At 39.9% G+C, this 13,121-nt stretch overlaps 1 protein-coding gene across 1 annotated transcript; it reads left to right on the forward strand.

The window, feature by feature from the left end:
• Positions 1-1,953: 1,953 nt before the first annotated feature.
• LOC117973920 (protein CutA homolog) lies at positions 1,954-11,733 on the forward strand. The gene is made up of 6 exons (XM_059005349.1): positions 1,954-2,581; positions 3,744-3,892; positions 8,649-8,708; positions 9,794-9,839; positions 10,393-10,442; positions 10,703-11,733. Exons 1-6 carry the CDS (start codon positions 2,501-2,503, stop codon positions 10,803-10,805), a joined length of 489 nt encoding a protein of 162 aa, XP_058861332.1. The 5' UTR covers positions 1,954-2,500; the 3' UTR covers positions 10,806-11,733.
• Positions 11,734-13,121: the final 1,388 nt, after the last annotated feature.

Below are 13,121 nucleotides of genomic sequence, written 5' to 3' on the forward strand. Positions count from 1 at the left end.
CAGACCAAATAAAGCAATTTACTTTTTAGTTCAAACCTTATACATGCGTAAGAAGATGTGGAAATGCATTCATATTTGCTGTTTGATCCCATACTTGTCTGTGCCTCGTCTAGTGTTGAGTTTAGTGTTGAGTCTCATCCACAAGATTGCGGATCGGTTTACTGATAATCTATTTACAGTTGATTTCAATCGGTCTTGCTAAATGATGTTCTACAAAGTCCTAAAAACTCTTTCGCTCTGCCTCCCTTATGTAAAGGAGCATGGTAAACAATGATCAAGCATTTTAAATGAATGCTATGCTGTGAGAAAAGGAAAAGGGAAGAGAATATCAAAATGACTGTGCACATTTTCCAGGGTTAAATGGTTTGAAAGTGGTCTTTGAATAGGACAAGGTTAAAAACATAAAGGATATATATATATTTTTAATAACTCCAGTTTAATGTAATACAGAAGCATTACAGAACACAAAATAGATTGCAAAACTACAATTCCACTTACAGTTAAGTAGAAACGGATAATGCTCCTTAATAATCCATTCTTCTGTCTGTATTTTATTGGCAGAAAGCCTCTATCCAGTTTGAAATTAGGAAGAAAAAACAACTACCCCAATCTTTATTTATTTGGCATACAAAAAATAAAAATTAGATTATTAAAGTGATTGCGATCCTTGGACTAGGATGTTTAACCTAATGTGTCAGCTTTGTACAAGCCTAATGAACAAAAAATATGAGTAACTACAAAAAAGTTTTTCGGTATATTTGAATTTCAATTGGGGGGGGGCATAAATATATTTTGGGGGGGGGGGGGGGGCATAAATATATTTTGATAGGAAGTAAGGGGGTCTTTCATTTTTTACAACGGTACAAAGGTGGGGGTCACACAGATTTATGATCCTTCAGTAGTGACCCCCCCCCCTCCTCTAATTTCAGACCCCTCCCAAAGCATACAAAACATAACTAAAATAATACCAAATAAGACACAGCAGAGAGCCGCTTCTCCACAGCGAATCGGTCAGCTTGAAATCGCGCTGCAGCACATCTTCAGGTCAAATCCACCACGAGTCCAGCTGGAGATGGTCCACGACGGGTCTTTGACACCAGACCAGTATTTTAATAATATCCGTTGTTTAGGATTGGTGGATAAGAAGAACCAATTGGCTTGAAAGAGAGAACGGAGGTCGTCTGTTGGCGTTAAATTGTCTAACGCAAGCGGGGCTGCAGCAATTCGAATTGGGCATTTCAAATTGGGTACGACAAAGGTGGGTGAAATGGATGTCGTTTAAAATAAAATAAGTTTGTATGCTGTATTTAAAAGGCTTACACCATACAACCGAGTGTTCGACATATCTAGCTCGCACAGTACAGTATCTGTTCGGTAAAGCCAACACAGCTAATCGTAACATGGACTGTTAAACAGTAATTAATACAAAATATTGCTCTAACAGGGTTAATGCAGCGGTATTTTGTTATGATGCTATAATGTAACATAATTTACATTTATGCTAGGGAGAGATTCTTCCTAAAAACCGTATTGGGAAAACTCTTAATTGAGTTACCTGCAACAGAGTGTGGATGTTTGAATTATATGGAGCCAGGTTGCTAGACTCTAATGAATACAGTTTACCAATCAATACACTATTAGTTTAATAAACTTTAAACTGTAGTTCGCTGCACTGGGCAGAAGAGGGCGTCCCATACTGAAAGTATAGGACTAGAACTGGAACTCTATGAAAGGTGCAAATAGAATATGGAATAACAGTCTGCACGGGATACATTCCCTGCTGGCCAGCACGAGTATATATATATATATATATATATATATATATATATATATATATATATATATATATATATATATATATATATTCTCGTGTCGCCTTCTGCAGTTTGTCCATTCCTTCGTCCTGTTTTTTTTTGGGGTTTTTTTTTTATTGTAATGCCGTCTTTTTGACAATCCATTAAGCTATAGCAGTTGAAAAAGCATCGTACTGCACTGCAAAGTTACCGTGTGCAAATCAGATGTGTTTTTATTTTTCAATGCACGTTAATGAGGGGCAACTTGAATAAGCAAAAGTGTTCTTGATCACAGAAGCACCTGCCAACCGAACACCCGAACGTCCAAGTCATTGGAGCCAAGCGAGGATCTGAAACACACGCACAGCGTCGTTGGAAACACGGGGAATTTGCATTCATCAAGGCAGAGGCTTGAGCTACAATCTAAATAACAAGGTGCAATAGCCTCGGTCATCCAGAAAAGACACGTGACTGACAGCAATACCCGCGCTGACCCCATCGCTCTCTAGTGAAACATTGTTAGCAGGTCGTTCTGTCACTGCCGGTGTACTGTGAGTGTAAACCGGGTATATGGGTGGAGACAAACGTAACTTCCCGCAGTGTCCGCGGTTGGTTTTCTCATCTTTGTACCACTTGGACTACTGCATCTGTTCTGCACGGTGTGGAAGTTCTTTATTGTTGCACCGGCGTGCACCTGCTTCTTCATCATGGACTGGTTCTATCAGCGATTCCACAAAGACTCGCTTTCTCTAACCATTCCCCGTCCTGGATGTGTTTCAATTTTCCTGGTAAGGGTTTTTTTTTTTTTTTTTTTTTTTTTTTCCCAACTTGGAAGCCTGTGAACGAAGTGCAGTATATATTTAAATATTTTATATATATATAAATATGTTTTTGCAAGGGATTGTTTAATTATTTATCGTATAGCGTTAGTACAGTATTTAATAATTTAAATAACTTTGCTTCAACATGCTGAATTCAGTAACTTTAACGTACAATATGGGTGCTATAAAAATAAAACAAAACAACAAAAAGACCACGTAGCGGTACTTGTGCAGTTTGTATTTCCTCTTGCTGCTGCTTCAGGTGCCGGTAGTACAGTAGTGGAGTCTTTTCAGGCAAGGTATGGCAATCATCTTTCAAAGAAATATGAGCATGTATAGTTAAAACGACCCAGGGAGTGTACACAAACTGGGCTGTCAACACACTGACAAGTGTTTTTTTTTTTTTATATCAACGAGCTAAAACATGGAAGAATGCAGTTAAACAGATGCTATTGGTGGGACTTTTTATAGCGTCATTTTGAAAGTGAAACTATATGCTTTATTTGATAGCGGCAGTTATTTGTATAGGACATGTGACGGCCTTCTGTGGATTTCAATTTTGTTGGTCAGCAGTGATTATGAATTCAGTGACTGAACTACTATTACAGACCCACAGATGGTTGATCCCCTCAGATGATATCAAAACAGCAGATGAATCCATCATTACCTAACATTTATTTTTATCATATATATTTTGCATTATTAGCAGTATAATAATACAACATAAGCACAGAAGTAACACAACCAAAAAATAAACCCAAAACAAACGAGGCAAACACACCGTGCCAAGAGCATTTGATTTTTTCAAAATGTTACCTGAAATTTTATTTTTATTTTTAAATAAAAGGCAACGTGTTTAAATTGTTAAATTGCAATTTAGAAATTTGAAAAAAAGTCAAGCCGACAAATGCTAATGCCATGGTCACATGTTCAGCTTAGCCCCTTACTTTTTATAGTTTTATCTCTTGAGTGTTTGAAGCTAAAGATAAAATGTATGTGTTAACCATGAAGGAATGGTGCGGAGACTGTGGTAAGCTTTCTTTTATCTTCATGTTCACTGTTTCCCTGCAGCCCTTGCTGGTTCTCGGGACAGCCCACACGAGAGCTGTAATTGTTTTTGTATTGACAGGTGATACTGCTGTCCTTGGTGGTGTACCCGGTTCTGAAGACTGTGAGTCTGCAGCTGCACTCTGCATTCACAGGGAGCTACGTTTCAGGGTTCAATTCTGTAGCCCTTATAAGCTGTCCGAATGAGCAGGTGGCAAAGGACATTGCCAGGTACTAGTGCTTTATTTTCCCTTCACCTAGGAAGTGCAAGCGTAAAAGATTTCCTGAACAAAGCATGCAAACTGATAACTTTCTTTAAGCTAGTGTAGTACTGGATAACATGTTTTAAATTGAAAATGCTGTACATGTTGGCTGGAGCATGTGTTTCTTTCAAAACTACGGTGATGGGATGTGGACATCAGATAATATTTATTGAATTATTTTGTTAGCTACGAATCCTTTGAATTTAGTTTGGGATTTGTCGTGAATTGCTCAAAAGTTCAGTGTGTTTTTGGGGGCCTGATTTTTTAGAATGCTCTTTTTTTTCGAATACCAATCACCCTTTATCAAGAGTGCTTTCTTCATTTTGGACAAAGTGCTCTTATACACCAAGGAAAAGGTTTTGTCAGCTCTCCAGCACCTGTTAATACTGAATGGAGTTCATTTTTTCAGACTCAACGTGTGGCTGTTTTCAAAACGCAAATGTTTAGCAGACGTTTCAGTTTCCTCTTATTTGGCTTAATGCCCCATATTCAGCTCCAACCACAAGCCTTGCAAAAGACAGACTTCCAGTGTGTGTGTGTGGGGGGGTCTCAGTGTGTGGGGGTGTGCATGGGTGTGTGTGTTACTGTAAATAGTTCTACTGTAGATGAAATGAACAGTTTAACATGCAAGTTTAGAGGAACTGGAGAATTTAGAAAAGACAGGCATGTTTTATCAGCTTTCTACTGCAAAAGTATAATATATAGAAGCCCAGAATGTTGATGTGATATGATTAATATATGTCAATCCCTGTATTGTATTTAAATACAAGGGTGTATCTTATTCCCGTTTGTAATTTTTCCAACAGTTTCAGTTTTGTGTATCCTGGAAGTAGATAGGAAGTGTACTTCACTTGCTACAGTATCTGACCTGAATAAAAAAAACGGTAACGCTTTATCTCGTGTGGCTAAATTAATATTAAAAAGATATGCAATTGCATATTAAATTAATGCTAAATTAATATTTAATAGATATGCAATTGATATTAAATTGATGTTAAATTATTCCTTGTTACTTTCCATTAACATTTAAGTCAGATTAACTGTATTTTCAATAAGGACATGTAAAAAATGGGACATTATTACATATTTTCTTTTTTTTTTATATACAGACGTGCTCAAATTTGTTGGTACCCTTACAGCTCATTGAAATAATGCTTCATTCCTCCTGAAAAGTGATGAAATTAAAAGCTATTTTATCATGTATACTTGCATGCCTTTGGTATGTCATAGAATAAAGCAAAGAAGCTGTGAAAAGAGATGAATTACTGCTTATTCTACAAAGATATTCTAAAATGGCCTGGACACATTTGTTGGTACCCCTTAGAAAAGATAATAAATAATTGGATTATAGTGATATTTCAAACTAATTAGTTTCTTTAATTAGTATCACACATGTCTCCAATCTTGTAGTCAGTCATTCAGCCTATTTAAATGGAGAAAAGTAGTCACTGTGCTGTTTGGTATCATTGTGTGCATCACACTGAACATGGACCAGAGAAAGCAAAGGAGAGAGTTGTCTGAGGAGATCAGAAAGAAAATAATAGACAAGCATGGTAAAGGTAAAGGCTACAAGACCATCTCCAAGCAGCTTGATGTTCCTGTGACAACAGTTGCAAATATTATTAAGAAGTTTAAGGTCCATGGAACTGTAGCCAACCTCCCTGGGTGCGGCCGCAAGAGGAAAATCGACCCCAGATTGAACAGAAGGATAGTGCGAATGGTAGAAAAAGAACCAAGGATAACTGCCAAAGAGATACAAGCTGAACTCCAAGATGAGGGTACGTCAGTTTCTGATCGCACCATCCGTCGCTTTTTGAGCGAAAGTGGGCTCCATGGAAGAAGACCCAGGAGGACTCCACTTTTGACAGAAAAACATAAAAAAGCCAGACTGGAATTTGCTAAAATGCATATTGACAAGCCACAATCCTTCTGGGAGAATGTCCTTTGGACAGATGAGTCAAAACTGGAGCTTTTTGGCAAGTCACATCAGCTCTATGTTCACAGACGAAAAAATGAAGCTTTCAAAGAAAAGAACACCATACCTACAGTGAAACATGGAGGAGGCTCGGTTATTTTTTGGGGCTGCTTTGCTGCGCCTGGCACAGGGTGCCTTGAATCTGTGCAGGGCACAATGAAATCTCAAGACTATCAAGGCATTCTGGAGCGAAACGTACTGCCCAGTGTCAGAAAGCTCTGTCTCAGTCGCAGGTCATGGGTCCTCCAACAGGATAATGACCCAAAACACACAGCTAAAAGCACCCAAGAATGGATAAGAACAAAACACTGGACTATTCTGAAGTGGCCTTCTATGAGTCCTGATCTGAATCCTATCGAACATCTATGGAAAGAGCTGAAACTTGCAGTCTGGAAAAGGCACCCATGAAACCTGAGACAGCTGGAGCAGTTTGCTCAGGAAGAGTGGGCCAAACTACCTGTTAACAGGTGCAGAAGTCTCATTGAGAGCTACAGAAAACGTTTGATTGCTGTGATTGCCTCTAAAGGTTGTGCAACAAAATATTAGGTTAGCGGTCCCATCATTTTTGTCCATGCCATTTTCATTTGTTTTATTATTTACAATATTATGTTGAATAAAAAAATCAAAAGCAAAGTCTAGTTCTATTAAATATGGAATAAACGATGGTGGATGCCAATTACTTTTGTCAGTTTCAAGTTATTTCAGAGAAAATGGTGCATTCTTCGTTTTTTGTGGAGGGGTACCAACAAATTTGAGCACGTCTGTATATAAATTTAGTCGTTGCCAATTAGTTTTTTTATTTTTTTCTCCCCAATTTGAAATGCCCAATTATTTTTAGGCCCAGCCCACCGCTACCACCCCTGTGCTGACTCAGGAGGGGTGAAGATGAACACACGCTTTCCTCCGAAGCATGTGCCGTCAGTCGCCCGCTTCTTTACACTCTGCAGACTCATCGTGCAGCCGCCTCAGAGCTACAGTGTCGGAGGACAACGCAGCTCTGGGCAGTTTACAGGCAAGCCCGCAGGTGCCCGGCCAGACTACAGGGATTGTTGGTGTGCGGTGAGCCGAGGACACCCTGGCCGACCTAACCCTCCCTCCCCCGGACGACGCTCGGCCAATTGAGCACCGCCCCCTGGGAGCTCCCGTCCACGGTCGGCTGTGGAATAGCCTGGACTCGAACCGGCGACGTCCAGACTATAGAGCGCATCCTGCCCTCTAGCAAGTGCTTTTTACTCGGGAGCCCCCTATTACATATTTTCAAGGGTAACAAAACGTAATATAAATGGACGTGACATGCAATTACATTTTCAATCGACATTTGGTTAAGATTTAGCAAGAAACCAGCTATTGCATAGTTATTAAATATTCATTTAACATTAATTTAATATGCAATGGCATATCTATTTAATATTAATTTATGCCACACAATATAAAGCGTTACCAATAAATCTGAAACATTTGATATTTTGTATTCATTAAAGTGAAAAGTATACTAACCCTATCTCACTTTATTTTAAATTGAAGCTCACAGTAAGTAGAAATGAGCTATAAAATAATGAAATATTCAGTCATTCTTTAGATGAGTCTATTATTAGATGATGAAATTGGAAGCTAAAGCATTTTGTTTAAGCCTCGGATGAACTAGATAATAAGCACACAGCTGGAAGATACAAACGTTGCCCTCCAGGCAGGATTATCTTTTATTGTAATTTTTCTTTTATTGTAATTTTTGTTAAAGAAGCAATGCAGGTTTCAATAATTTAAAAAAATAATATTGTAAATGGCAGAATAAAGCTGTCCACCTGGTATAGGCTGCATGGTGTGAGTCATACAGTCGCAAGCTTGTGTTCTGGCAGTGCCAAGTTGACGATCTTTGCTAGAGATTCCACATGGAGCTTTCCATTGACTGTTGCTCAAGCAGGTCTAGGGAGTCCACATGGAGCTTTCCATTGACTGTTGCTCCAGCAGGTCTAGAGATTCCACATGGAGCTTTCCATTGACTGGTGCTCCAGCAGGTCTAGAGAATCCACATGGAGCTTTCCATTGACTGGTGCTCCAGCAGGTCTAGAGATTCCACATGGAGCTTTCCATTGACTGGTGCTCCAGCAGGTCTAGAGAATCCACATGGAGCTTTCCATTGACTGGTGCTGCAGCAGGTCTAGAGAATCCAAATGGAGCTTTCCATTGACTAGTGCTCCAGCAGGTCTCTACCCTACTGGCCAGGTACCTGGTGAGCTCAAAAAGACGCTGGCAGAGGCAACTGGCTTAGTCGTGGGATCAGAGGATGCCCGCTGACCTTCAGTTCTCTGGAGCTGTTGAGGGGATTTGCTGCAGTGGGGGAACATAAAGAAACATAAAATTGGGGAGAAACTAGTGACTTAATGGGAGGTGGCATTTGCATCATTTGAATAGAGCCCTTTGTTTCCGAACGTCTGTCTGATTGTATTACTACACGCAAGTTTCTTTTTTTTTTCTTTTTTTATTACTGCTGTGTTTTATTACAATCGATTGTACCCTTGCATGCACTGCCCTTCACCTGGTTAGAGGGTAGTGGAAAATAATGGGTACTGTATAGTCCTTTACTTTTATGTATCAGACTGTAGAAACTGACTTGGTTTTTGCAAGTTTCATGATCCATGTTAAATATACTGTATCCTATTAAGTGTATGATTGATGACCCTCTTTGGTTTCTGTGCGAAACATCAATCAGCTACGAGTGACAAATATTCTCTTGTTTTTTTTCTGCAAGAGCTGTAATGGAGAAGAGACTGGCTGCTGGTGTGAACATTTTACCAAAGAGCTCTTCCATGTGAGTGAAGCATTAACTCCATTAATGGGTTTAATGAGCAGTTACATGTCTGATTAAGCTGGGCCTAGGGCCTGAGGCCTCCACACACAGCCTGGTTGCTAGGAAGCCAGCCCGACCTTTGGAATGTGAATGTTTGTTTTCAAAGTCCACTCAAGAGATTGTAGTCAATTGTTAGAGTGTTTTCATAATTGTTTAATCATACAGGAAACAGAAAAGAGCCTGACTTTACGTTCTTTAGCATGAGTAACCATTGTGCTGAGGTGCATTGAGTGGTCTAAGTTTAAAGCCAGTCCTTATAAATGTTTCCCATAGTAAAGGCACAGCAAAGTGTAATAAAGTGAAAGCATGGTGAAGCGCAGGTACAGTACTGTAAGCATTGTCAGCAATAACAAGGTATGGTAAACCATTTTAATAAACACAGGAAACCAGGGTAGTCTGTGGTAAATGCATAGTATAATGTGAAAAGCATGATAAAACTGCTAAAATACAGTGCAGAAATGCTGTGGTAAGCTTTTGTAAGGGATGAGGTGTAAAACACACTTTCTGTGTTACAAACATTCTAGGTAAACTATGAATTTAGGAGCAATACTCCACACCCATAAACATGCTTCCAGCTTATCAAAGTTTTAGACTGTATTCTGTTATCTGCTTGTACTGTTACCTGTAACTGTATATGTATGCTAGGCTTCAGTTGCATCTAGAATACTGGAGTGACAGTGTAAATAACTTGTGTTCTCGGGATATATCATTTCAAAGTCCATGTAAAAAAAATAAATAAATAAATTTGCCAACCTGTAAATAATGTATATTATTGCAAAATAATGCCACAAATCTTCTCTCTGAATAATAGGTTCTGTTCTAGAGACACAGAATAAGGGATATTAAATGCTGTTTAGTTTTCTAAACTTTTATACGTTAGAAATTATTCAATACAAATCTTAACACTGCACACACTCTACTACAGCTGACCTCTGTATTTGACATGCATGTCTCTGACAAAGGTTAAACCTTTAGGAAAAAACAAAACATTTAAACTGAACTGGGATACGACACAGACATCGATTTTAGTTTTCTGTTGCCTGTAGGTACTATTGGAAAGGTGAAATTGAAGAAGCTACTGAAATCCCGCTGGTAAGTTGTGTTGAGCATTCCAAATTACCTTTCGTGATGAGAGTCAAAACAAAGCAAGAATTAAAAGGCATTTTCCAAACCGGATTATAATTGTTATAAAGTACTTCATATAAAACACTACAGCACTAAAATTGGCATTTTTTGTGGCAACATGACTTAGGAAGATTGCTGTTATACTGCAGTAGTACAGCAAGGGAGGGTAAAAGGTCGACTAGATCAGTGGTTTTCAATCTTTTTCATCTCAAATACCAGTGTTTCCAGCAAGGACCACCAGCTGTATTTTTAAACGGCTGATGCATTACGATAGTGTGATTAAGGGAGTGGTTGAGTAATCATATCGTGGTCCACCTGATCTCATCAACCAACCATAATCCCAGGATAACCACGAATAGATGGCCGATGCAAACCAGGAGGATTCCACCATGCTGTAAAACGTTCTGCTAAAACCGAGCTGCAGCTTATCCTGGCCGGGGCTACGGGCTGATCGAAACACCCGTGTCTGTATTGAATTTCAAAATCCATGCTTTTGACATGTTTAATCTGCCTTTTGCAGCTGATAAAGACAAGGACTTCAAACATCCCCAAACTGTCAGAGTATGTGAGGTACGTACATTTTTAAGAATTTGGATGTTGCTGCAAATAGCGACCTGCACAAGTATACAGCAGCACAGGTCATCATTTGAAAAGGTACATGAAGCTGTCATTGTCTGTACAGTAGCGCTTAACTTTTTCACTTTTTACTTTTCAAAGATCCCTGCACAGCAGGTGTCTCCATTCCTTCCAGAAAAGACACTGATGCTGTCAATAAACTGGGCATGAATAGTGGGAAGGATAGTTCATGTACATATTTTTTTTTCTTCCAGGTCTATCCATCCTTTTGAGGTCCCTGAAATAATGAGCTTTCCGATCGATCAGGGAAACCCACTTTTCATGAAGTGGATAGAGGAAGCAGTTCCAGACGAATGATCCCCGGACCAACAGGGCCGTTCCCAGCACGTGGGGCTTGAAGCCAGGACAATGCAGAGAACAGAGACCATACCAGATTATCTTTCTGCAAACCAGGATGTCTTTAATGATCTTTTTAAAATTGTGTTTCTTATCTGTTCTTCTATATCGACTCACCGCTGTAAGGAGGACTGAAAATCAACAATCAATCTCTGTTCCAGCTGTCAAGCCAGCTGCCTCTTCACCTGCTGAACCAAAGTAACGAATGCTCCCAAGCTACGGAACTCTGGAGGCAACATTCCATCCTTAGAATGTTCCTGCCCGCGCTCTTTGGGCACTTAACCAGTAGGGGTCACTGTAAGATGATAAGATGGACTGTACTGACAGTTTTCCTCCCTACAGTCAAAGCAGCGCTCCCTGTGGGCCCAGAGATTTGCACTTTTGAGCCAGCAGGATTCATTGCTCGCCATGCACCTGGCAATGCCTACAATAGAAACCACCAGATATCTTTATTTTTGTGGAAAGGCGGAAGGCAGTCAAACTCTGTTGACTGAATGACACCATTCTGTCCGGAAATATTTAGAAGAGAGTTCAGCTTTCAGTTCTGCTTCGTGGTTTTAAAAAAAAAGAATCCATGCTAATGTTAACATTCTTTGTTTAAGCCACAGAAACCCCTTAATCATTTACACTGGAGCTCTTGTGGAGCGTATCATACAGCTCTATGTATATTTGCCATGACAAATCCCCCTATGTTTTATATTGACAGCTTCACCTTTGTTCAAGTTTAAAGTTTGTTTGAATATGCGGCAGTTATTCACCAGGGACCAGCACAAACTTAGTCAAAGAGGATGAATGGACTTTTAAAGGGAAACAGGTTTGATTTTATGAGTAAACATAGTACTGAACTCTCACCATGTTTGCTATGAATAAAACCCTTGTCAACATTGAAGCAATTTCAACTTGACGTGTTACCTTCTTTTTAAACTTACAGACTTCACACTGCTATTGCAGTATAGGACAGATAACTCCACTCAAATGACTAAATCAATATCCTAGTTATCTTTCTGTAAAGTTACTTAGTGCCGAGTTAAACACACATACAATTAGAAAAGTCAAGAGGACAGATGTCTTGGCAAATGTCAGTGTTGTGCTATTAGTTACCTATTTAAACTTGACTCATATTTTATGATTGAGTGTTTGAAGTTTATGGACACATGTTCAAGCATATTTATACAACGTCTTTATTTATTAGTTGTATGTATTTAATAAAATAGAATTTGAACATTTAACAGAGATAACAGATCAATCATTTGTGACTCTTATCCGATAGACTTAAAGAGCAAGCTGTAGGAGTGTTAAATATCACGTCTCATACCTGATGAATTTCTACTGTTTAGATTAACCTTGTATCATTCTCCCCACCCCGGTGACTTTGTACAACTCAGAGGGTTTTTTTTTTGTTTTGTTTTTTTTTTTTTTAATTTAGTCGTCGCCAATTATTTTTACCCCGGTTTTCACCCCAATTTAGCATGCCCAATTATTATCTGTATCCCCGGCTCACCGCTCTCAACCCCCCCGCCGACTCAGGAAACGGAGGCTGAAACACGCGTCCTCCGAAACGTGCTCCTTCCAAGCCGTCATTTTTCGCACTACAGATCCACAGCAATGCTACCAGACCTATAGTGCCGGAGGACAACACAGATCTGGCGGCTCCGCTGCAGAGCCACAGGCGCCCTATCGGCCACAGGGGTCGCTGATGCGCGGCGAGCCGTGGATTCCCCTGCCGACCTAAGCCCTCCCTACCCGGGCAGCGCTCAGCCAATTGTGCGCCGCCCCCTAGGAACTCTCGGTCACGGTCAGCTGTGACATAGCCTGGATTCGAACCAGCGATCTCCAGGCTATAGGGCACATCCTGCGAGGTCAACTCAGAGGTTAAAGCACACATGGAACCTTACTAGAGCTCTCAGAATCACGTCTGACCTCTGGTACACCCGAGTGTCACCATTAACCTGTCCCCCTGCAACACAGCCCCCAGTGGATATAAGAAATACTGTACATCAATAGGATACAACAAGAAACTTTTGAGTTTAACAGTCAGCAGGATGTGAAATAAAAAAAAATACACATTGAACTAAACAAGAAGAAAAATACACTAGTGGACAGATTATTTCAGCCTTGTCAAGTTGTTCTTTGATGTCCAAAGAGTGACGAGACCAGAACTGGAACTTGCCCAGCTGCAGAAGTGCAGCCTTTGTTGCATCCAGCTGTATTCTGAATGTAATGAAATCTTTATGACAGCTGTGGATTCTGGACGTGCAGACCGGGTTAGCCTGTCCT

This window comes from Acipenser ruthenus, chromosome 31, assembly GCF_902713425.1.
Source record: "Acipenser ruthenus chromosome 31, fAciRut3.2 maternal haplotype, whole genome shotgun sequence".
Classification (NCBI taxonomy): domain Eukaryota; kingdom Metazoa; phylum Chordata; class Actinopteri; order Acipenseriformes; family Acipenseridae; genus Acipenser; species Acipenser ruthenus.